Here is a 27,049-nt window from a genome sequence, read left to right on the forward strand (position 1 = left end):
AAAGTGAAAAGGAAAGAGTGGAGAAAAGTACAAATTTTTTTGTCCTTTTTTACCATTTTTATAGTATAGCGCAAGAACATAAGCAAAACAGTTGCAACACATCTGATAAAGACCTATAAATCACATTTAGAAATCTAAATGCAGATTAAATAAATAGAGTAAAGTAAAGAATAAGTAGAAAAACTATGCAATTAACTGAAATTAAAAAGCGAAATACAGTGCAATACCAAAATCCAGTATATATAAATATTTTTTTTATGTGCATTAGTGTAATTGTGCAAAAAATGATTTTAACCAATAGTGCAGTTTCATCATATTACCAAGCTTATTGCCTAGTGGAACAGTGAGAGATATAATAGTATATAATACAATAATAAGTTATATACTTGCTGCTTTGAAATACACTGTAATAAAATAACAATGAATAAATAAAGTATTAAATTGATTTCAAAAAATTAATAGATGAATAAAAATGAAAAAAATGAAATGAAATGAAAAAATGTGTTTGTTTTGTTCCAAAAAAAAAAATCTCAACTGAACCCTAAAATACATAAATTACCATAAATGCCTGATGTATGATATATATATCATATATCATATATCATACATAAATGCCTGATGTATGATATATGATACAAACAAAACATCTTACATGCAATTTAAAATAACTATAATTTTTAATTCTGTCAGTAGGTTCAATAAACACCTCAATTTGAATTTCTAGTATAGTATTTCGTGGTTCAGGCTTTACAGTTTTAAATTAAGTTAATACTCACTGGGAACAAGACTTTTCAATTGTTTGAAGGAATTTTGATCTTGAATTGATTCAAAAATACCTTTCATTGATTACTTAGACGTTACATTGTCCCTGTAAAATTTTGCTTGTAACAAATAAGTCAACATGGGAAATGGGATTCGAACAATTGACATGTAACAGCATGCAAAGCATATTTCTAGTGATCAGTATCTTTAGTTAGATTAAATTGTGAAGATAAATGAAGATTTCAAAATTTAGTTTTAAAACATTCTCTCCCTGACAAAGGTAACCCATGTGTTATTTACTTTGGGAGAGCAAGAGTTTTTTGGCAGTGGTAGGTGTTCGTTGGAATGAAGAGAATGGAGGAATGAAAACATGAAACATTCATGGCCTCCAGTTATGTTGTTGTGTCATAACTTGGCCATGATGAGTTGTAACAGAGGAGTGCTGATTTTTTTGGTCCCCTACTTTGCCTGAATGTAGCATCAAGTCAAGGCCATTTCCAACCTGGCATCCCTTTTCATGTCCATGGCACTCAGAAAATCTCACACCAACCTCTGGTGTTACATGTGAGAAACAACAGAGGTTTGTTTTCCCACTTACTCCTTTATTTCTTAAGCACGGATAATTACGGTTTGCTGTTTTTCAGCTGCATGATAGCTGGGGCTTAAAAATAATAGTTCTGACACACTGACAACTTGATTGTGCCTCTTCAAAAGTCTAAAACACCACAACATTGGTAGATTGGCGTAAGAGACACATTTGAAAATTACAGGACATTGTTTAGATAAGGAGACCTCCCACATCCCCTTCCAAACACACGTCCTAAAAGAAAAATTGGGAGACTGAAGTGTGTATGTCTATATTCATGCCCTGATATGTGTGCCGTGATAGTGTTATCTAAGTAGGCCCAGGGGAGTTCTAACTCAGCACTGTGTGTGTCATTGTAAGTCAGGTCTACTTTTCAGCTCCGAAGGCAAAAGCATACACAAAGAGTGCTGCCATATTGCATCCTTCTCCCCACCTTGTCTGGCTGTCCAGCTGCCTCTAAACCTAATACAAAAGAAAAGCCTTATTGTTTTGTGCACGACTTTTGATTTTGTTTAATGGGGGGTGAGGACAAGCCACTACTGAAACGCGCGTGTGTGTGTTAGTACATGCAAAAGCAGGGGATTATAAACTGTGAGTCAATTCTCTCAACTGTGAAGTTCTCAAAGCACTTAATCAGACTTTAAAAATTGGTTTTAAATGGACAGCAGAGACAAAAAAGGATGGTGGACTGAAGCGGGAGGGAGGGTAAGAGGCAGCTGGGCAATGATAGGGCTGTGCTGTAAATCCTTCAGAGCTAGGAGAATCTTTAACAGAAGCTGTTCTGAAAGTGTGCCCAGTCAGTCCCGACGAAGTGCATGCATCTGCAAAAGAAACTGTCTGTGTGTGAATGGATGTTTGAGCCGAACCCTCTGGGGAAATATTTTTTTCTTGTTAGAAAGAATTCCACATATCTCTCGATTTACCACATTCTTTCATTTTCTGTGTCTGGATTTGTTTGTCATTTTTAGCCTATCAACTGTGGGAACATTGGTTTTGTGTTGAATATTCAGGGCCATTTGATAGGTATGCCATCTGGCAATGTACCCATACAACCTGTGGCATTATTATTGTACACTGATGCTCACTCACCCGCTCTATTGTTCTCTCTCTTTCCCTTTCTGTCAAATAGCATTGTATTTTCCACTGCTGGTGTGGGTGGAAAAAAGGAGGCAGAGATATGGGGGAGATCACAAAGTGGATTCTGCTCCATTGTCAGCCTCACTTCAGGTTTGCATTATCTTGTAGGGCTTTACTACTGTTGGTTAGAAGTATTTCTTGCAGGGCATTATAGGACATGATTCCCACATTATAAGGGCACTGAGGTCAGGATTATCATCACAATCACCGCCTCATTTAAGAGCAAGAAAAAGTAAGGGATGTAAGTAAGTAACTAAGATTACTTCATGGTACAAATCTGTAATTAATGACATGACATTGAATCAAATGTTATTCTCTGATGTTCTCCTTATTTGTAAACTGTAACAAAGAGACAGCTCCGGGTGCTTGTTTGCACCCCCAATTAACTTTTTCTTTGTTTGCTGTTTAGGCCTATTCAACTACCTTTTTAGATATTTTGATTAAACACAACAACATTTGTGTGTGTGTGTGTGTGTGTGTGTGTGTGTGTGTGTGTGTGTGTGCGTGTGTATGTGTGTGTGTGCATGTGGGTATGTAAGCATAAGTGTGTGTATTATTATGTTTACGTTATCTGCATGGATGTATGTGGGTGTGTGTAGATATTGTATAAGTGTATGTGTTAGGGTATTTGTTTCATGGAAATACATTGGCTGTTTTGGTTATGAAATTCAATTTCATGGTCTGTCTAGAATTATGGCAAGGGAGCGGTTTGGCAATAATTCGTGACCCCCAGATAATGAGTGTGTATATATGTATTTACTTTATATTTTATATGTTGTATATATTATCTGTCAATTTTTGTTTTTTAAAGAGACATTTGTATTTCCAATAGGCTCATAATCGACATGTTATGTGTTACAGTGTACTTCAAATCAGTGATTAGTATTATCTGATGTTATCTGGTGTATCTGAATTGCACACTTTGAAGGAAAGTATTGCTGCTCACATTTTGGTTATCAATTACTCCTAACTCTGAGGTGGTTGATGTTGCAACAATGAACTTGTATCATCGTGAGTATGGAAGTGTTGTATGCTTCTACAGGCCTGTGTCTTATGAAAGTAAAATTTTGTACGATGACTCAGGGTTAAGTAACACTGAAAAGGGTTATCCATTGTTGGTACTGATTTGACTGAATGGCCTGGAGAATTCTTAAAATAATATCTCATTATTCATCATTAGTAATGTCCATAATGAATGACCGGCACAGAGTTTCATGTGATGGCATAAATCTACCATGATTTTTCCATCTTGGTGACTTATGTCTAAATTTAGCGATTTTCCAGATTGTTCTGCATCTTTATTTCCTAAAAACACCTGAGAAAACATGCAGGCGCTTTTTGCACAGGATTAGTGTTTCCATTCCCACAAATCTTTATGGCTAACGTAGATTTACACTGCATGCTTGTCTAATCACAGCGCTAAATATATAATAACTACATTCATATGCAAATTTGGGTTTGACGTCTTTTGGGAATTCTTTTGCAGCCGATAGCTACTCTCTTTGGTTAAGCCTCTGCAAAATATTTGTCTCGTGTCTTTAAAGTGAACATTGAGCCTTAGTACTGTGTTTGCTCCCATTTTGTCTCTGTTACACAGAGGTGTCTATCAGACACTGGATTTTGGTGCTGACAGCAGGCCACCCTGCAGTCTGAGTCAAAGTGTAACCAAAAATATATTAAGTACACCGGTTGAACAGGTGTCCTGCTTTCTCACAGTGTAATTTATGTGTTCATTTAATTTACACAAAATGATTGATAATTCAGCCCAGAAAGTCTCCATCAGATTGCAAAAACCGGTTTGACTGCACAGCTTAATTAGGCTGCTGACTGCAATTTTTCCTTGATGGTTGTCAAGACATATGGTCCTGGTAGTTTGTTCAGTGTATAACATGAGGACAGCCAACAGTTTGCAGCTCCAAAAATGTCCAAACACCGCAATTCCTGATATCAGTCCCCTCTTCACATATTGTGGAATAACTACAGTATATTACCAAAGGTCCAGACTTAGGGCCAAAGGTTGGTGAAGTGCTTTAAGGCTGTACTCATGAATGGGATTTTAGGAGCTAGATTTTTATCTCATCCTCTATACAGCATTTCACATTATTTTAGCATTTGAAATGGAGGTTGTGTGCATGTGTGTATGTATATGTTGGATGTGGGAGCTGCTGCACTTACCTGCAGACTAACAACTGCTAATTAGCCTGGTCCATAATAATCCATAATAATCAGGTAGACAGAGCTGCTCTACACAGTGATGTGACACTATTGGTCTATCATTTAGATTAGCAAGACATGGATGGAGGGAATGATAGAAAGAGAGGAAGCCACTCATGACTGGTGTAAACCAGTGATCTGGAGCTGGAGGTCTTTTCCACTCCAGAATTCCCTGCAGTGGACATTATTATATATTATATTTTTGCTGTTTAACCTCTACGATTTTCCAATTTGTCTTCAGCATGTATAAAGGGTGTATATAAATTTATGTGTAAATGTTATAGTGTAAATGAATTTCATAGTTGTAAATGTGTCTGAGATTGTGAAAGATACTCTGACGAAAGTCAATACGTGTATTCTGTTTAATTTCACAGAGAAAAGAACAAATTGATTAATATGTGATTTGATCACTTAATTGTGTTTGATATATTCGTATGTCGTCAGCTTACCTTAAATATAATTAACAGAGAAAACAGACTCTGACTTGCAGAGCAGAACTTGCCTTAAGCCAAATAGTCCAATGAGAAATGTGTTTACGTTTTACGTTGCACACACATACACATTCATACACACCAAAAAAATATACCAAAACAGACTATTTAGTTTCATTTTCATCTCTGAGTACTCTTTGAAAGTTGAAGACTTCTGTTAGAGGTGCAGTTGAACTTGTTCCAGGAATGAAGGAATTAAAAGTGCATTTGTATGATTACACACTCACAAACACAAATAAACACCTGTGAACTGCTACAAAATCAGATTTCTGTGTTAAAATAGAAATAGACTTTCCATATATTCTTTCAAAATCTGTCATGTCTACTGCATTTCCTGTCCAGCTCATTCTCAGTTAAACTTTAGGTTATTGTCAAACTACATTCAGCATGACACTTTTATTTTCTTCATTTTTATGGATTGATTCCATGCACAGGGTAGTTAGTTTTAAATATCGTAAAAACACTTATCAGTGTTGCTATAAAGCTCAGGAGAGTGCATTTGGGAGGGTGCAGGACTGAATTAACTGCTGTCAAAACTGCCCCACTAAATCCATGACAGCATTTTAAAGAGGTATATGGCATTGTTGGCATAACTTTATATACATGTGTATGTGAGGAAGACAAAGAAGATGTCTGCCTAATTAAAACATGTTTAAGGGCATGCTGCTGGTCATAGGTAGTAATTTAAACTCTCAGAGCCAGAGGAATCTACTGGGACTCACCAGGCCTGTTCTGACCTCCACACTACAAGCCACTGGCCTTGTCCTTGTTCTTCAGTTCCAGGTGGCAAAGATAAGTCATGCTGACTGTTAGCAGATTGTTTTCTTTTGTGCTACATGTCATAAAACCTGAGATGTCTTGCCAAAAGGAACCTCATGGGTTTCTCTGTAGTGGCAGTACTAGGACAGATCTGAATAATGCAAAGGTAAACAAAGGGCATTTTAAAACTGTCTATGTTCCCTTTTGTTCAGCTGCTAAGTGTACTCAGGCTGTCTTATGCTTAATATTCCCCTGCCAACGCCATATGAAAAAGGATCTGTTTGCCTTAATATTTCATTTAGCATGTCTCGGTATGCAGGTGAGAACGTGCCCAAACTGGTGAGCTGTTTCCACATTTATAGCCTGCGCTGGAATGCAGCAAACTCAGTGTGTGTGAAATAGAGAAAAAGATGTGAAACAAGTAAGGGCAGAGGGCAAATGGGCGGGGCGGGGGCTTGTTTGGCCACTGAACCAAACGAACTGAGCCTAGCCTACTGGCAGCTATTAGAATTCAGCCTCTGCTGCACTGTGTTAGCTTTAAAAACAAATTATATTATGTAACTCAAATTTGCAACACAAATGTAACTCTGGTTCCAGGACTTGTGATTCTCCACGAGAACTTTCAACCTCATCTTAGAAAGATATCTTCAGCTGTAGAAGATTTAATGGCTTTTCTACCATTCATGAAAATCTCATGCTCCCCCATTTGTGTTCAAAATCACCTTCACACAAAAACACAAAAGCTGACTGGGCTTTGATTCTCTGTGTGTGGTGACTGGGACAGGTTTCAAGACAGTGGTGTTGCAGCTCCTACTCAGGACATAGACTTTAGTCCACCATTAAATGGTATTCCTCTGTTAGTTCCATAACAATGACTTGTTTTCAAACCACAAATAAGTGACAGCACACACATTCCTTCTCCTTACGGTAGTATCCTAAATACAGATGGTGTAGATATTCCCTTGATTTTGAACTCAATATATTGTTTTTGTGTTTATTAGAGAACCAAGATGATAATGAATTTTGAGGTATAAAATATGCTCCCAATAACAATTGTTGGTACGGTTTGTGTCTGCAGGTAGATTGTATTATTGATTAATAACATACATGTTTATAACACGTAATTGATCTAAAATGACATGTAAAAAGACTATGTATTATTACTAATTATGCCTGGGTGTGGGGTCTGCTAAAATACACTTTACTGTGCCCATTTAGAGAAGGCTTTGTTTTCCTGTTAAATGATACAAGGAATATTTGTCTCAAGCACTTTCGCACAACGTAGAGGCGAAGACATAGCACTTCCATGGCCTTAACCATCATTATTATCCTCAGTTACACAATGATTTTCCAACAAAAGGTTTAACTATATTGCTAATGTATAAAAGGAAAAACTTTTGTAAACTGTGAATTTTTTGTGTTGAGACAAACTGTCTCTAACAGAAAACAATGCCCATCTCCCTGCCATTCAAACTGGTCCTTTTGGTATATCATGTAAGGTGTTAAAACAAATGAAGATTGGTAATGTGAGATCTTATAGGAGGTATACATTGACATTTTAGTTTAGACTACCAACTTAAATGTATTCCCTTTAGCTTCACCCCAGATTGATACAGATGGTGCTATTGGTAGATATTGACATATACGTTAACGTACATATGGGTGCTTGATTGCCGTTTGAGCTGGCAACAAATGATCTGTTAAGTGCCGGCAGGCCAGTCCATTATTGCCAACGACCCTAACAGCTTGGCTGTAGGCCTCCAGAGTAATTCAGAGGTGTAGTTTTACAGTGGGGTGAGGGCCCCTGCAGATGGTACAGGATTGTCCTCTTTTAAGTGCTGACATTGTATCCACCATTTACCTGTGAGAGTTATCCCTAATCCCTCAAATTCTAACCTGGCATCCCTCAGAGCAAAATCTGCATGCATCTCGGGGGAAAAGAAAGACAGTCCAGAATGAAAAATAAGATTTGTGAGTTTGTGTAAAATATTAGTTTCTTTATAGCTGTTAAATTCTGATTTATTTCGCAATCATCACGACAGCCAAGATCGAAGATGTTTTCATTCCATATGCTGACCATTTGACCCTGGGAAGAGCAATTCATCTAACCAAATCTGGCACAGCATTTTATCAATATGCCACGCTGTGTCTTTCAGAAGTGGGAATGCATTTAGATTATCAAAAGTTGTTCAAAAAATAATACTAAAAGGAGAATTTATTTTTTAAGGGAGAGGAAGCCAGTGTCCATTCAGAGTTAGCCTTACATTTGAAAAGCTCAAATTAAATTGTAAACTGGGGGATCAATGTCTCCCCTAGCTGACATGGTGCTAATGTGCTGGACCCTGGCCTTAATCGGGTCCATGGATCATGCTGGAGCTAATTACCATCTGCTCGCTTACACTTCCTTGCCCTGGCACACTGGCTTGTTTTCAATTCCATCTACTGAAATTAGATTACAGCTTTCATTTTTGTTTTTGGTGAGGAGGGCTGCATGGCTGCATCATCACCAGAGGAGGACCATTATGTGTGACTGGAGGAAGTGTAAGCCACTTATTTTCCCACTGTGTTGATGGGGACGAGGGCTTAGACTCTTCCACACTGTGCTCTCCTATAACAATTCACCATACTGAGTCATGATTTATGTTTTCTATTCTGCTGTGCAGAACAATGCAACTCTAACATCACAGATTCAAGTAGATTTGGAACTTTCACCTTGAAGCTCCAACATCTTTGTCTTGTTCGGATATCCTGTTAAGTTTCTTTTTGCCCACATCTCTCCTGGTCTCCTTTATTTCATAAATTGAAAAAAGTGTGGAAGAAAATGTAGCCTTGTTATGCAAATCCTTAATGTTCCTCATTAGACCCCTCTTGTTTCAAGAAACCTTTTATTCCTTACATCTTGAGACAGAGCTACAACTGTAGATAAAAGAGCCATGGTCTTTTAGTGAATGCTTTCATCTTAAGTGCCCCATCATACATACATGCACACAGTACATTCTTTCAGTAGGTACCTAGAGGGAATTAAACCACTGTCCCTGGCATACATTGTGCTGTACACTCCTGCCATACATGATGCTGGGATAAACATGATCATAACATTTAGTAGTACTTACTGATGTTACTGTACACTTACTTGAAATTGAGCTTTAAAGAGTTTTTCACTGGTGCTAATGATTCTGCCTTGGCTGGCTGAGGATTTCATTACAAACCTCTCTTTGGGCTATGTGTAATTGGACCTTATAGATTAAAAGCATAGAACATTACTGGGTATGGCTGAGATAGTTATTTTAAGGCAATCGATCTCCCTTTGATAGACTCTAAAAACAAATGTTTTTGCTCAACAAAAAAAATGATGACACCTCTGGTGAAATTATGTTGAACCAACTAAGGACACTGTTTAGAAACTTAATTCAAATTGAAAACAAAAATTAAACTTTTAAACTACACAATGTAGGAGACAGGTAGATGAAACTAAAAAAAGTTTGTAGCTGGTTTCTATGTTAGGTACAATGACTGCCCTCCTGTAAAGAACAACCCCATTGGTCGTCTGTGCAAGCAGCTTATAGTTAGGTTTCATTGTTAGGCAAACTCTAGTGGCCGTAGTAATTATGACGGGAAAAAAGGAGGAAGGTGGATGACGTAGTATATAGAGCGACAAAATTCATGATATTAGGAGGTCTGGGTTGAACGATGGTTATTAAAAACATAGGACTTTCACACAGGAGACCACTGTTCATTTGCCATTTGAAAACAATAATTAATATAAATTCTTATATACATGACTGTTCCACAACCTTAACTGTGTGTTTATTATTGTATGTGTGTAATTATTGTATTATTGTAGGACGTGCTTATTTTAACCCAAAACAAAATCTTTTCCTTATCCTGACCAAGTAGTTTTTGTGCTGAAACCTAAGCAAACCCTGACTGTTTCATAAACCTAACCACGCTAGAGGGGCACTATTTCAGTAGACGCTCCTATGGGTAGAGGGTAGGGACAACTGGCCTATTAAATCATGTAGGCTGGAGGACTTGTTGTAGGTACAACAGATTCCATCAATGTTAGATGATGAAGTTTAATAGCTCTACAAAAGTCAAGGGGAGACCATAAACAAAGATGTCTCTGTGGACATAAGAAAGAGTTTGAAAATGAAATGACATTTACCTTTATTGTGTTTCTAAAATTATTGTTATATCCGTGCACTGTCCATGTTTATTTTTTCTGGGCATGTTAATAGGGAGGTAACTCTGCACTTATCAAATAAAGACTGAGAAATATTAAGTCATCAAACAAATTTTGTCATGGTACCACATCTTGATCTTGATTTTTTATCAATGAACAAAGAAATTGGAGTTGAAATTAGTTACAATTGTAAATTGTAGTAATTACCAATATTACTGTGTCCCCACAACCCATTACAATTATGTTTCCAATTTAAAAACATTTAAAACACTGAGTTTGAATTTTAATCCTGCAACAATGCATTTAATTAAGTAATGGTAACAGAGCCCCTGAATGACATTTTAGAGTGTATGTTTAGGTATTGGAAACACATTGATTCTGTCGGCGGAACAAGATAAAGAACTTGGTTCTTAGAAATTTATTGCTTGACATAATAAGGATCGTAATATCACTATCGCCATGGGGATTAGTTTGACCTACGGAGCAGTGAGCTATACTGTCCCTATGAAACAGGGCGTATGGTAAGTTCTTATCAGAATTATGGACAGTTGACCTTTCGTCTGTTTTGAAGCCCATGTGAGATATTCACATTCATGTATGAAAACTTATTTTTGAGTTAATACGTGAAAGTCAGGACATGTCATGTAATGTTACAGGTGACCAAGATAACATTCACCAGCAAAAATTCAATTTTTAAACTACTTCAGTGTTCCTGAGATAACAGCAGATTAAAATCAGTGTGACCAGTGGAGATGCAGATGGATTTAGCTGGATAGAGTTACACTAGGCGATGAAGAGGGTATCTGATAAAACATTTTGAGACGTCTCTGTCACTTTGCTGTGCATGGCAATTTAGCTAATATTTACATTTTTCAAACCAACAGTAAACATGCCAGTCTGCTTAGTCCAAGAATGTGCTGACTAAGTCTTATGTTCACCATTTTCACCCCCCTTTAAAGCCTCTCAAACCTTGGTTTCAAATCTTTGTAAGTATTTCTCTGAACAGGATTGAATGGGTGTGGTTTGTTTAGATTTGGCTGCCAACATAAGCAAACAACTGTCATTACAATTTGATTCAAATGTTGATAAACTTTGACTAGTGCAAGGAAATACTGTATGTGACTCACTTTTTATGCCTCCTCTCCAGCGACAGCTGTGGCCGAAGGCATTATGTTTTTGGAATTTCATTACATCTGGCACAAACGTTCACTTGGACTGAAGAATGAACTGATTAGAGTTTAGAGGTCAAAGGTCAAGGTCACTGTGACCTCAAAAAACATGTTTTTGGCCATAACTCAATAATGAATATGCTAATTATGACACAATTTCATACAAATGTCTGACATGATAAAATGATGAAGTGATGACATTTTATATCCAAAAGGTCAAAGGTTAACTTCACTGTGACGTCTCAGTGTTCTGCAAAAACACTTCTGGCCATTATTTAACACCATAACTCAGAAACAGAATGACAGATTTTGATCATATTTCATATTTGGTTGGATACTGAATTGGTGACACTAATCTAGGAGGGTGGAATGTAAAGAGGTTTTTGGTGACGTTATGGGAAGTGTTGGATAAAGTGTTTTTGGAGTTTGAGTCATTGTAGGGACTAAGTCATGATATCTTGATCGTTTAAAAAAATATTCTGTGATTTGTCCCCAAACTTCATTGAAGTGCATTACTAAATCACTAGAATACCCCTTTTGCAGTCAGGCATTGTATTTTATGTATTGTTGCTCTATACAACAGCAGTGCCATTATTCAGGACATATTTTAACACAAGCAGGCCCAATGCCTGCCAGGAGGAAGTCAATAGTACATATCTGGTAACAGACATTGCGTGGGTGGAGTATAAGCATCTCCTCCTACCTGCATATGCTGCTGACACACTGTTGTCAACAGACAGCAGGATTACTGCTTTCCTCTCAAACAAGCTGCCATTTTCAGTAAGCCGACAGTCTGACTTTCAGTCTGCTTTTGATCAATGCCATTGCAGAAACCCTTTTGATGACCCATGCAGGTATGCACCCATACACTGGCAAAAACAGTCTCTCTCTGGCTCACTCACACAATCATAGACATGTTGTTTGGTGGGTCATGCAGAGTGGGCTGATATGTGATCAGGAATAAGCCAATTTTGTTCATGAGCATATTAGTATTTTGTGCAGATTTAATGTGTTTGTCTCCTTATCCTTCCTCTATCCCGGGACATTCAGTATATTTTTGGACTTTCTGTTAGTTAAGTTTAAGCTTTTGTAGGTGTTGGTCTTTGTCTAATGCTAATATAAGTCTAATATAACTTCTTTCATTCTATACTATAAACAACATTTTCTTGCTGTTAGAGAATTATTCCTAGGAAAAGCCTAAAGTACCTGCAGTTGTTTGTTAAACCTACAATAACTGATGTTTGGGCCACTTGTGGGCAAGTTGAGAACACAATATTGCTATATCATCAACTTATGACTGATATGTTGAACTTGTTAGCAAACAGTTATTACTTATTTACAAATCTATTAGTTATGAAGCAACACTAACATTAATTTGTAGCCTTGTTTGTGTCCAACTGATGAATCTAAATTCAATATTCACTCTTTTTTAGCCTTATTTTCGGTACTCCTGAGAGACTCCTGATAGAAATATCTGGCTCTTTAGCTGCTAAATGCTCTACTATGTTCACCAGCTAGTGTCAAACTGTATGCCTGCTGAGCAGGTAGTGGACAGTGGCTTTTTGGAGCTTATTCACTAAAAAGTTCAATCTGGGTTACTCACCAGAGTAACAAATGACCTGCTCGAAGCTGTAGACTCAACATACTTATCCTGTTTGATCTCACTGCTGCTTTTGATACAGTCTGTCAATGTCTGTAATCTCCTGCCAAACTGGTTAGAAAAACTATTTGGTGTCACCGGCACTCCACTATCTTGGTTCAAGTCCTACCTCACAGGTAGAAAAAAACTGTTTATTCCCATTATTAGCTTTAGGTCTCCCACACCCCCTTTCCCAAGGTGTCCCCCAGGGCTCAGTTTTTGGACCATTACTGTTCATTATTTACATTCTCCCTGTTGGACACATAATTCGTTGATATGGCCTAAATTTCCACTGCTATGCTGATGACACAAAACTCTACATTCACACCAAGCCCTTGGACACTCTGACACCATTCAGTCTGACAGACTGCTTAAATGATATCAATGTTTGGATGACCTGAAATGACCTCAAACTTTCCAGGATAAATCTGAAGCTATCTTCATTGCCTCCCCAGCCACATTTCGCAAAGTCCCCCATCTAAATTTGTCCATCCCTGGGTTAATTATCCTCTGTTGCCAAGGTCAAAAATCTTTGTGTAGTTCTACAACCCAAACTCTGTTTTGACATATATATCAAAAACTTTACTAAAACAGCCTTTTTCCATCTGACGAACATTTCCAGATGTTGCCCTTTTCTCTCCCAATCTGTTGCAGAGAGTCTCATCCACACCTTTAGTACATCCTGACTTGATTATTATAATGCCCTTCTCCTTGGTTTACCCACTCGGGGGTTAAATAGATTGCAGTATGTCCAGAATTCGGCTGTAAGAATGCCCCACATGGTCCCGGGAGCACCCCTACCCTTCAGCAATTGCACTGGCTCTCAGTTAACATACCATAACATACCATGCCATAACTTAACATACCATATTACTTTGAGGTACTTCTCCTTGTTTACAAATCTCTCCATGGCTTGGCGTCTCCCTGCCTAACCAATCTTCTCCATCCCTACACACTTGCTCGATCTCTACATTCCTCTAATGCCCATCTACTCTCTACTCCCCCCTTCAGGCTCTGCACCATGGGTGAAAGTGCCTCAGTGTAGTTGGCCCTATCCTCTGGAATGCTCTCCCTTAGGGTCTGCACCATTGCACATCTGTTGCTTCTTTTAATTTGCAACTAAAAACTTACCTGTTTAGACTGGCCTCCTGGTGCTTCATGAAGTATACACTATGTATTTTAATTCTTTTATCTATATATACTTAATTGTTGCTGCTGTTGATTTTTCTTGTTTTATTTATTGAATGTCTTATTGGATTTGTAAGGTGTCCTTGGGTGTCTTGAAACCTGCTTATAAATAAAATTTAATATCATTATTATTAAAAACAGCTAATGAGCTGAAACTCACTATAAAGCTATGTAAAACTGAGGGGAGCTGCAGATTCTGCTAATAATTCTCAGTTGGTTAATAAGTATGAGCGACCCCTCTCACATTGTAACATTGTATTCATATTGTATTTAATACACTTCAAGAATAGTGTGGAAAATCTTTCGTGAACTGAATTTATATGACTATACCTACCATTTTACATGAAAGTCTCACAGATCATAAGTTCGCAAATTGTGTCCGCTTTGAACAGTCTGAAACCATGTAAAACTTAAAGTTTTGGGTCACTGTGGTTAATTTAAAATTCAAGCAGATATTTCATTTTAGGCCTATACTGAGACAAACTTTCACATTATCTTTAGGAACTGCTGTGTAACAGACCATTTCTAGTTCATCTGAACTGCTGATAGTGTGTATCTAGGCTTCAAATGCTCAACTGGAAAAATAAAATCATGTGGTCTGTCTGTGTGCAGATGATGATCTCAATCATCTCTCATTATGTGCTGCTTTTGCAGAAGAAATATAACTATATTTTGCACTGCGGGAGATTTTCTGTCACACACACTCATTCCCCTTGGGCATGTAAGGGTGATGAATTTTACGCAATCCAGCACAAACACAACATTCTTATAAAACGCACTTATCTGTGAGAGGAGAACTGTCCACCCATCATAGTGGTCAGAGCAATGTCAAGCTTTCCCATTGTGTTGTAGACACAAACATCCATCGTCTGGATTTAGACGATGTTTGACTTAATAGCTTGAACTGTTAGACCAGGCTGACTGGGGTGAATTATTGCATGAGGACGTCTTTATGCTCTGGTTAGCTCAGTGACAAAACTGACCCCCAGGCATCACTATTGCTATTATTATACGGGTGGCATTGCGACAAATTTTAATAAGTGGTTTCAGTTTAATCCAACCAAAACTAAGACTCTGTATACTGAGAGTATTTTTATGACCAAATTATTCCACTGCTGGCTAAGATGATGTGGGTTTAGTTCATATCACGGGCACATTACATATTACATTTAGTAGATATTTTTAATATGTTATGAACATGATACACCTGCTACATGTGCATATCAGTTCAAATCATGAAATCTGTCAAAATACTGGAGGGCAAAAAAAACCTTTGCTTATGGAATATTAACAAACTGCTTTTTACTTTCATGTAAAATCTACAGTTCCTTTCGGTTTCCTGTCTACATCTTCTCTTTGCAGTTTGATAATGTAGAGTGCCCTAAGGAGGTGTGAGAGGAGTTCATGAAAACATATCAAAAGCACTCATTTTGGAGTGTCAATTTAGGTGATTTTGTTCTTTTGAAGGTTGGATGGGGAGGCCCCAGAAAGGCCTGTTTTCATCTCCCCTAGAACACATTGTTAAGTTGCTAGATAATCATGAGATACAGTAAGTGTTATTGCATTAGAGCTGCCAGAACAAACATATAAATGTCTACAGGACAGAGAGGGTTGCAGGTTTTTGTTTGTGAAAGGCAGTAACCAAGCTCGGCAGTTAAAAACAAGTAAGCTAAGTAGCTTTGAAGCCAATCTGAGAGAAAACTCTACCAAAGTGCCCATTTTAGACCAAGAGATAGCAAATCAGAAAGTCCCTGAAAGTTTGCACAGTGGAAACAATGCAACCCCTCTGATATACTTAAGATTTTTGGGAGAGGAGAGATGAAAATAAGAGTGAAAAATCAGATAAGTAAGTGGGCAAGTGGTTTGCACTGAAGTAAAACAAAGACAGTCTGCTGTCTATAAAAGCATTCCCACTATCTCCAGTCATGGTAAGATCTAATAAAATGATTCCTGCAGAATCATTAATCAGTGATAGAGAGATTGACAGTATATTTGTTGTAGTACAACATATTAACATCACTCATACATAATTAGCTGAAATCTAATTAAACTTGTCTGAGAAAATAAAAACTTTTAATGGAGTTTTCTGAAGTGAAAAAAAAACTCAATTCAGTTATTAATTAACATTATAGGTTGCATTTCAGTTGGATGAAGATGATTATGTAAATTTTTTGTCTGCAATACACATTTCGGTAGGTCAAAAACCATAATTTGAAACCCAATGAGGTGGGTGGCACACATTCTTTTATGCTTTATCCTCTCTGCTATTTCCACCTTTTAATCAGGGGGGCTAATGTGCTATTACTTCCTTCCCAGCCATGTGAACAATGCTCTGCGTTAGTGTCTGGCTCCCTTACAAAGACTGCAATGTTCTGTAGCAGACTTGACACTTAGTGATAGTGTTCATCTTGTGATAAAATAATCTGTAGGTTTCATCAGATTTTATTCATGGTATGTCAGATACATTTTATCAGTTCTTTACTTACTACAATGGCTTATGATTTAAGCCAGCTAAACAACAACTAAAAAAGAAACAGGCTTTTTGGAGTCCTGTGGCTGTGGAAATCCATTACAAAGTCAAAACAAAAACGTCAGTTCTGCTGCTAACTTTAGTTATTTCATTTGTTAAATTAAACCATAAAGTCTTTTGCTTTGCAGAATCCTGACAGGTGAAGACACATGTCTTTGACTTGCTACAAGTGCTACAAGTTCTTATTTTCCCTCTTTTGTGCTGATGCCACTCACCAACAATATTTACTAGTTATACTATTTGGTGTCTTTGTCTGCATGTTTTATAGCCATAGGTTTTTGACAATTTTAAAACCACTTCTCCTTTCTATTTTCTGTAGGTCACTGAAACTGTCACCTTTGATTGAATGGAGAATCTAGTGACAAGAAACTGGGCAGGAAACAAACCGAACTGTCTCATGCATCCTAAAATTAAAGACAGTTCAAACAACAAAGTTGTAAAAAACAACTTTGTTGTTTGAACTGTAGATTCCAGGCATACAGATTCTTATAATTAGTAATCCAGCTCAAATTCACAGATACAGTTTATTTACTTTGTGATATATGTTATGTGTTCAAATATGATAAATTTAGCTGAGTCTTATTGCTGAATTCCCATTTTACTTGTGTGTTGCATTTCCAGAGAAAACATTCATTTTTCATAGTCTTCTTCATTAAACCCTAACTAATGTTGCACTTTGTGTAAATGGTTGCTTTAATTTGAAAGCAGTTTTGCATGATTTCCTTGAAATATAAAAAAAAAATCAATGAAGTGTTTTGTTACTGGAAGTTCACATTGTTAATGTATTTTTGTTAGACATTCAAACAATGCTGGATGTGTCTTGTGAATGAACAGAACCATAAGTCAAAACTGGCATTATTTATTTTATCATAAGAAGGACTGAGAGATTATGTCATGCAGAGACTGAGAGATACCAAATAGCATAATTGGTGAGTATGTGATATAATCACTGATCACTGGAGTAATCTGTGTTGGTGGTTGGATGTACATAAACTCATTATACTCATTACCACATAAGCGAAAATGGAATTTTGGAAATTTTTGCAAATATATTAAAAAGGAAAAACTGAAATATCACATTGACATAAGTATTCAGACCCTTTGCTATTACACTTTAAATTTAGCTCAGGTGCCTCCCATTTATTGTTTATCATTGTTTATATATCTCTACACCTTGACTGGAGTCCACCTGTGGTAAATTCAATTGATTGAACATGTATTAGAAAGGCACGCACCTGTCTATATATGGTCTTACAGCTGACAATGCAGATTAGAGCAAAAAAAACAAGCCATGAGGTCAAAGAAACTGCCTGCAGAGCTCAGACAGCGGATTGTGTTGAACACAAATCTGGGAAAGGGTATAAAAAAATTCTGCTGCATTGAAGGTTCCCAAGAGCACAATGGGGTCCATAGTTCTTGAATGAAAGCAGTTTGGAACAACCAGGACTCTTCCTAAAGCTGGCTGCCTGGCCAAACTGAGCAACTGGGGGAGAGGGGCTTTGGTAACAGAGGTGACCAAGAACCCAATGGTCACTCTGGCTGAGCTCCAGAGATCCTGTGTGGAGAAGGGAGAAACTATCCCAATTTTCTAAATAAAAAATTCTCAAGGAAAAGAAAAGAGTGTAAAGTGGTCTCAAGTGTTAAAACTTCAACACAGTCGGTAATGAAATGGCACTATTAGTGACAATTTGTGTTTTCCTTAGAATTGATTAGGTAAATTAGGAAATTGGCTCTGTTTATAAAAGCTCACTGATGGAAGAGGAAAATGGCAGAGAAAAATGAATCTATGCTTTTTAATTGAAGCATTGTGTTTTGCTATTTGTGGATTGTTTTAATATTTTGTTTGAATACTGTCAACAGTATAAACTTGTAATATAAACTGATACTTGTTGTAACTGTGGGTAAAGATTTGATATCAGCAAAAGTCAGCTCAGAGCTGGGGAAGTATGAAAAGACAAGCCTGAGGCTTGGCTTGAGCATAAGCAGCCACTTCAGTTTGCTGCTGCACCTATGCTTTTTCTGTTCTCATCACTCTGGAATGACCAGAATCTGAAATGCTTCTGGTTCAGCCTGTTTAGCGAAATGCTCAAAGAGAAAGAGTTGGAGCGTGAAGACCTTAGTGTCCCGCCACTCTGCTCTGACCTCCATCCATCCATCTTCTCTCCACCCCTTTTCTCCCTCCTCCCACGTTGCACATGACTGGGCTCTGTTGCCATAGCAACTACTCCATCTCAGTGCTCCCTCCCTTTTGTGGACAGAGGAAATGATTCTGTGGTGGCTTTACAGAGCCCAAGGTGCACTGAGCTTGACCCGCCAAGCCGAACCTCTCGCACCTCTGCAATCAAACCTAATGGGAGGCATGTTTGAAATGTGGTGTCACGACATTTGGAGTGAGAACATAGTGTGGTGTAGTCTTATTCACTTTGTTCACACCCATCCATTTTGAGACTCTTATACTTGGGAGGAGCTGCCCAGTCTAACCAAAGTCTCCCTCAGAGTGTTAGAAAATCATAAGGATCATATTGATCATAGGGATCATAGAGATATAAACCATATATTTTGTTTTACTTGTCTGTTCTTTCTGTGCCTCACCACTGATCAAAGGCTCCAGATCAAGTGATCTATGACTGCTCATCAGATAAAAGTGTGAATCCCACAAGCACTTTCGAAGAGCACATAATGCTTAACCTCCTGAGCCCAGATTTGGCCAGTGACCTCCAATCAGGCAGCACTCTGGACAAAAACTCTCACTGTTTTTGCACATGGGAGACTAAAACAAGCAGTCAAGATTGTTGCTCTCGTCAGTGGGTCTTGTGATAGTACATTACGTATTTTATTAATAGTAACAGTCTGTTGTCTTTTCCATTGCAGTGTGGGGTACAAAAAGTGTGACTGCTTTGTATGGAGAAACCATTGTTATACCATGCAACGATGGAGCTCCTGCACCAGAAGATCTGATGTTCATCAAGTGGAAATACGTATGTAGATATTGACTCTCAATATTGTCTGTGAAGAGTTTAAGGTTTTGTGAATGCACAGTTTCCCAAGCCAAGACATTCAATAACACGAAAGAAGAGGAAAAAGAGACAATATAGTGTATGTAGCTACAGACTCGTCGATTTTTATACTCATTAGGAAGACTAAAGACTTCTGCATTTTCAAATTACAAGTTTTGCATTTTTAAACTTGTGGTTTTCTTTGGAGTATGAGAAATACTGAAATGCATGTAACTACCCAATGGGATGGGAGGAACCAAATGCAGTATGTACTTTATATAATGTGTCATTTTCACCATTGAAATATGAGCAAAAAAAACATTTAAAAAATAGATGTCAACAAAATAAATAGATGAATAAAAGAGTGGTTCAGAAAAAAATGCAAAAATATACATATCTTGGGAATACATATGACAAACAAATAAAAGCACAGAGGAGGAATAGCATAAAAACACAGTCGGCCAATCTGTGGTAAATAGCAGAGTCTCCCATTGCCATAGACATCAAATACGCACAATGGTATACTTACAATAACACAATTGCATCCTAGACTACAACATAGTGTAGCCAACATATCATCTTTGTTGTACTGTACAGAACCAAGACAAGATCCAAAAGATTTGACAGTTTTTTCTTCCCTCCAGGTAAATTAACAAAGTTTACATTCTTTGTCCCTTCTTCTATATAGAGACACTATGGGATTATAGTAATTAAAGTAAAGGACGATTGAAATATATCTCATCTTTTATCTCTAATGCTCCTCTTACAATTACTGACATACTGTTGATGATGCAAACATGATTCTCTCTTCTAGAAATAATCCAGGTGTTCACTGTGTTCTTGTGTGTGTGTACGTGTACTTGTACTTCTATCTTTGTGAAGACCAGTTTGAGTTATATAATGTATATGAGTGGATTTTGGGAAAAGTGAAGACATTTTGGCTGGTCGTCACTTTCTGACACAACTTTATAGGCCTGTTTGAGGGTTAAGACTTGGTTTTAGAGTTAGGGTTAGATTTAGGTTTGGGTTAGGGTTAGGGTAAGGGTTGGGGCTAGGCATTTAGCCTTGATGGTTGAGGTCAGGGTAAGGAGATAGAGAATGCAATATGTCAATGAGTTTCCTCACAAAGATAGAAGTACAAGTATGTGTGTGTGTGTGTGTGTGTGTGTGTGTGTGTGTGTGTGTGTGTGTGTGTGTGTGTGTGCATGTTTGTGTGCACCACAGGAGCTTTCTGAGGAGAACAAAATTATTATTACATCCTGTGTATGCCATGATTATGAAGTACATAAAATAAGCCCTACTGTCCCTGTCATTTACCTGATCATCCTGCCTTCAATATCCTTCATGGATTTGAGGGGATAACATCTTTACTTGTACCTTTGTTGTATAGTGGTAGGGTTTCCAATGAAATCCCCAGACATATACAACGTATATAGTTCAGGAAATGGACATGTGGACTGAAGGTTTTGGAATCATATTTGAAAGACATGTTGAATCAAGACCATTCCCATTTAAAGACAAATGTATTTAACTATGCTCGGTTGCTCTGGAAATGACATAAGATATCATATCAAAATGTAATACGACTTTATGTTTTTATATCAAAACAAGTTTTTTAGTTTTGTGGTTATGAAACTAAGTTAAAGTTCTTTAGTTTGTAGAAAGGGGGTTTGGTTAGTCTGAGGTCTCAGTACTAAAGAGGCTGGTTTTCAAAGGATTTCATTTGAATGTTCAGTGCCATTAGTGAGCTTTTGGAGAATGTATTCCAGGTCAATGAGATCTCTATCCTGGTAGATATTGGTGTTGGCACAATTCTTCATTTGCCTCCAGCATCTTCTTAAGGCTGTATGTAGTGTGCAGGAGTTCTGTAGTCTAAACTACATGTATGTCACTATGCAGATGCACCTACAGCACTGCTACCATAACCAGCCGACTGTGTAAACATGATCTTACAGTATGAGGGAGTGAGTAATATGAAACTATAGGAGAATAATTTCCTATAGAGCTCCCGTTCCTCTTATGGGTGCAGGTGCTGAACAAGTGGTAGAGATGCTCATGCAACTTCAAGGCGACACTTCAAGAGATGAATTGAACAGAAGATTAGAAGCTTGTGTTCTTAATTAAACATTTAGAAAAAACAGAATTTAGTTATCCATGTCACATAATTGTAATCTAAGATGTTGGGTAAGTATGCATCCTTATCATCCCCAGTGTAATTAGACAGTATCAATAAGAGAGATTATGATTTGTCATGCCATGATTTGTCATTTTGGTGAATTTTGCCAACTTCCACTGAAAACTTAAGTTAACATAAAGGACACATGGTGTTACACCTTTGAATGATTTTACTGTAAAATATTCTGTGGTTTGTTGAATGACAGGTTTAATACTGTCCTAGATTGTAACATTTGTGTACATCTCTGTTTAAGTAAACTATAATTATGATTGAGGAATGAGTAACTGTGATGCACAGATATACAAAAATCAGCAAACCGTTCTAACATCTCTGTCTCTTCTCTGCCTTCTCATGCTTTAGGAAAAAGACGATGGCACCCGTGGAGATCTATTGATCAAACAGGCCCGCAATGACCAGGCCACAGTTCAGGCCACAGACGATTATGCCCAACGGGTCAGCATCAATGACAAGTTCAGCCTGCTCATCACCCAGGCCTCACTTAAAGACCAGAAGACCTTCACCTGCATGGTGGTGTCAGACACCAACCTCATGGAGTTCCCTGTTTCTGTTGTTGTTTACAGTAAGCTCAATTCTGACACAGAACACTAAAACAATGTTTATCCTTAAGAATTAATTGTCTAATTAATCTTTTTTTTCCACTTTATTTTTATTAATATTTTCAAGCAAAAAGAAATGGTTGACATGGGCGACATTATACTTGTACAAGTAAAGGGTCTTTCAGTTACATATGTAATGAGTTACATCATATAGGAACATATATGTAGTCAATTTTTCCAGTATTTTACATATTGATCATATTGCAGTCTTAAAGGTTAGTTTCTCCTTACAGTTTATTTCGTTGATAATTACAATCAAGTCATCCTTAGGAGGGCTTGGCTTTCTTGCTCACAGTCAGGAGAATTTTAAAATTAATATTCATCCTGTGCCACCAGTTTGGCTTCAAAACATATCTCTTTCTACTTGTAATACACCATATGACATGTGTGCTTCCACCGGAACTCTATGATTGTAAATGGTAGTCTTAGTTTGGCTTTGCCATATATCATTCCTACCATCTTCAGATATTTTTATTGAATGTGCTTGAAAGAGGTGTTGATTGATTTTAATGGTCATTTTGGAGGTTGTGATTTTGGTGCTGTGGAACTTTACTGGGTTATGCTGAAAGGTCTTCCCAATATTTTGCCCATCGTATTTATATGAAATAATAAACTGGCAAGTGAGTGTAGATAAATTTAATCACTGCGTGCATCACAGTAACCCTTTCCCTGAACTGGAGTATCAGTATTTTTACTGAAGAAGTTGACTTAAAACCAAAAATGGGTATGACATGGATTTATTTCATCACTGGAGTAATACGCAGTTAAGAAAATCACTAGAACATGTATTTTGCATCAGCAAGGAAAATATTTGAAATGATTTACAGACTGTAACAAGTCTGTAACGTTAGTTTAAGCCATTTTCTCACTCATATTAGGAAATAGAAAATACACAACGGCCGAATAACAACGTTAGATGACACACGGTGAAACGTTACCTTACCATAACAGAAGCAGTGTATAAAATACTTTTTCTGCCTATTAATAATCCTAATATATCATACTTGGGTGGAGATAAAAAGTAAACAAACAGTGCTGTTTTTCTGTCACTGCGTCTTAAACAAAGCGCTCTGGAATGCTTTCGCTTTAAGTGACCGTGCATAGCCGTGGTACTGCTGTGATAAGCCATTTACAATTTGCAGAGCTTGGGTTTCTGTCTGAAACAGTCCCACACTTTAAATGATCCTGTGTAAGGCTTTTGTAGCCGCAGCTTGTTTTCCAGGGAATCCATGCTTTAACCGGACGCAGCCATGTTTGCTGATGACTTCGGTTAAGTGGATGAACCGTCCCAGCCCCAACTGACTGTTGCTTAATGTTCCTCTTTTTATGTTTCTCGAGAACTATTAATCCAAAACCTTCACAGGCGACAGTGCACTTCCTTGGGTCCTCAGCAATACACACATGAAGTTTGATAACAATTTGATGCGCGCTTGTCGAGAAAATCGAAGGACAAACAGAAAGAAAGACAGACAGATTCCTCCAATTACAGTTATATTATATACCTATTATATGCTCTCACAGTGACACTGCTCCCTGTGTCACGTGAACTGACAAATATTGTGTGTGTTGTTTTTCCATAACAGCCCTGCCATGTCTGAATAAAGCCATAAAAGACACAGGAAGCCATTACTTAAACAGATACCGAAGACAAAGGTAGCAAGGTTATGTATTCCACATCTGAAAAGGGCTATAGAGACTATCATGCCACTTTTAAAAATTAAATTAACATCTTTTTCACAGCTGCACCTGAATATATATATATCACATTAATAAATTATTTTTTGAAACATTGTACTCCAGATATGCATTTGCAGTAGACTCAAGACAGCTAGAATGGAGATATTAGGCTACAAATACTTAGTGCTGCAATGCACATATTTAGTCCTCTTCAAATACTGTAAATAAACTCATGCAGACTGATCTGTTGAACAGAAAACAATTCATTTTGTGAATATTGTCATGTTATATGCTATTTTTCTGTCATCTCCACAAAGTCATTTAGGTAAACTAATCAAATAAAAACAATTACATTTGTCAGACTTATTAAAAGATATATGGCTGACATTTTGAAGCAGTTTTTCTAAAAACCAGCTTGGTTTTAATAACATTAAAACTCAGTGTTATCCACTGGGGATTTGTCCCTTTTGTCCCCTTCTGTGCTTTAGGAAATACAGTTTTAAATCTGACACTCCCCAAAACTGCCCATGTATCACTTGCTAATGAGCTCTGCAAACCCAAGCACAAAATAGGACATAAAGAAAATACTTAAGAGTATTACATTTGGTTAATGTTGGGCAGGTTGATATTTTGCTCTATAGCTTCAATATTAACAATGCAGTTAGTTTGCAACTAAGCATTTAGATGAACTGGGCTGTCTACCTGCCAGTTAGTGAATGCTGCCAGTGAAAGTTGTGTTTGTTCTCACTGTACCCCTCAGTTCTGTAGATAAGTTTAGACATTTTTGACAGAATAAAGAAAAGAAGGAAATCTGAAAAAAATATTTTTGCAAATTCTTCCCAAGCCACACTTATGTGATTCTGAAAACTGATTCTCTCCTTTTTTGTTTGCAGAGAAACCATCGTCAGTTCAGATTATGGACAAAGCTGAAGTATTGCAGAGGGACAAACCAACAACAGTAAGATTCACTACAGCCTTTACATTGTAGTGTGCTGCAGAGTGGTGGTGTTGAGCTGTCCCATTACACCATATGATATGAAATGTGTGTGTCAGTTGAAGTAATTTTTTTCATGGACTGCAGTACCTTTATTGCTATTTACTGAATGTAAATATTTATCCACTAAGGGAACTGCTGTTTGTCTATTTGATTGCACTTGTAAATGTCAATTTTTAGTACATGGTGAATACTGCTCGACATGTGACATGAAAACCAGTTGAGAGTATAGCACGAGCACTATGGTCCAGGGCTGGAAAATGCAGGAAGCTAACATGTTGTATAATTTACACAGTCTAAGCAGTCTGAGGTGTCAAGGATAGAGGAAAAAGAAATAAGATTTTACACTTTTGTATTTGTTTTAAAAATAACTACAGTTAGTTACAGAGCATTCACATGACATTATTGGTGGTTATTTTTCAAAGCATCCCAGTTGATTAATTTCTCATTTTCAGGTAGATACTGGTTTTCATTTATTCCAGCATGGTACTGTATAAAAATCAACCTGAGACCTAAATTCCATCGAGAGAAGAAACACATTGTATTGAACTGTATTTTGAATAAAGTTATGTTACTGTTATATAGTGCTGTAGCTGGGAGTGAGGACTGTTTTGAAAATTTGCCGTTGGTGCACTCAAGGACACTGACATTTGAGCTTTTAAGCTGGACCGCAACAGCAGGACCAGCCCTATAAACATGAATGTCTGTGACAGATGAAGTGACACCATTGGCTGGCCGCCCGAGTGTTGGAGTTTTCATGATTGGCCTTTGCGCTTTCAAAATGAATTGGCAAGAACAATTTCTATTATGTCATCAGGGGGTCGTGTACAGGCAGTGTTGCCAACTTAGCAACTTTGTCACTAGATTTACTGACTTTTCAAAACCCTTTAGCGACTTTTGTCTCCAAAAGTAACTGGAGACAAATCTAGCGACTTTTTGGATAAACCTTAGCTACTTTCTTTCTTTCTGACACAGAGGTGAATGAGCTTCTAACTCTTTTATCTTTAATATATGTGCATCGTGTATCATCAGAGTGTGAATGTGTGTGTGTATAGAAAGTGCTGTTTGTATAGAAAAGCGCTGTATGAATGTGTGAATGGGTGAATGTGGCAGTAATGTTAAGCGCTTTGAGTGGTCAATAAGACTAGAAAAGCACCATATACACATTTACTTTATAATTTTTCCGTCTCACGTTACCGAACAGACTTTCACCCATATCATGATGTGTTTCAGGCACCTCTCTTCTCTGGGCCAGTTGTGATTTACAGACAGGTGACAAATTAAAAGAAAAACCTGAAAAATGAATGGAGAAACAAGATGAAAATGCCCCCATCCATAGGTCATGTGGGGACACTGGATGGTTTGATGAGTATGAAAATTATGTGAATCACATGCTATGGCCTCTGCAGTCACCAGATCTCAACTCAATTGAAAACTTATTGGAGATTCTGGACTGACTTTTTAGACAGCACTCTCCACCACCATCATCAAAACACCAAATGAGGGAATATCTTTTGGAAGAATTGTGTTCCATCCTTCCAGTAGAGTTCCAGAGACTTGTAGAATCAATGCCAAGGCGTACTGAACCTGTTCTTGTGGCTTGTGGTGTCCCAACACCTTACTAAGACACTTTATGTTGGTTTTTCCTTTAATTGGTTACCCGTCTGTATAAGTTCTTATGCAGCTAAATTTCCAGTTGAGCATTGTGCCAGGCATAGTTGGTAGGAGATTTGTGATTCAGCTGCAGTGAGTAAGGCTGTGGTGAAAAATGACTGAACTCAGTATCAAAATATCTCCCATGGTTGCTATTAAATTGCTTTTAACTTGAGAACATTTACCTGAAAAACCACAACAAATGTCAGCATGTGACAGTGTGTGCACAAATGTGCCTCTGGGGCTTTAAGAACAATGCATACATTTCAAATCCAAAG

The 27,049-nt window shown here is 37.5% G+C and overlaps 1 protein-coding gene across 4 annotated transcripts in view; it reads left to right on the plus strand.

Annotated features, from left to right (window-relative positions):
• alcama (activated leukocyte cell adhesion molecule a) overlaps positions 1-27,049 on the plus strand; it is a 74,999-nt gene that overhangs the window by 18,296 nt on the left and 29,654 nt on the right. For 3 of the 4 annotated variants that reach the window (XM_040151282.1, XM_040151281.1, XM_040151283.1), the window contains exons 2-4: positions 19,530-19,636; positions 22,191-22,410; positions 25,018-25,082. In XM_040151282.1, coding sequence (XP_040007216.1) covers positions 19,530-19,636; positions 22,191-22,410; positions 25,018-25,082 — 392 coding nt within the window. Of the gene's footprint in view, positions 1-2,712; positions 2,731-19,529; positions 19,637-22,190; positions 22,411-25,017; positions 25,083-27,049 lie in introns of those variants that run through there. The other variant, XM_040151284.1, reaches the window with a different exon arrangement.

This window comes from Xiphias gladius, chromosome 17 (genome assembly GCF_016859285.1).
Source record: "Xiphias gladius isolate SHS-SW01 ecotype Sanya breed wild chromosome 17, ASM1685928v1, whole genome shotgun sequence".
Lineage (NCBI taxonomy): Eukaryota > Metazoa > Chordata > Actinopteri > Istiophoriformes > Xiphiidae > Xiphias > Xiphias gladius.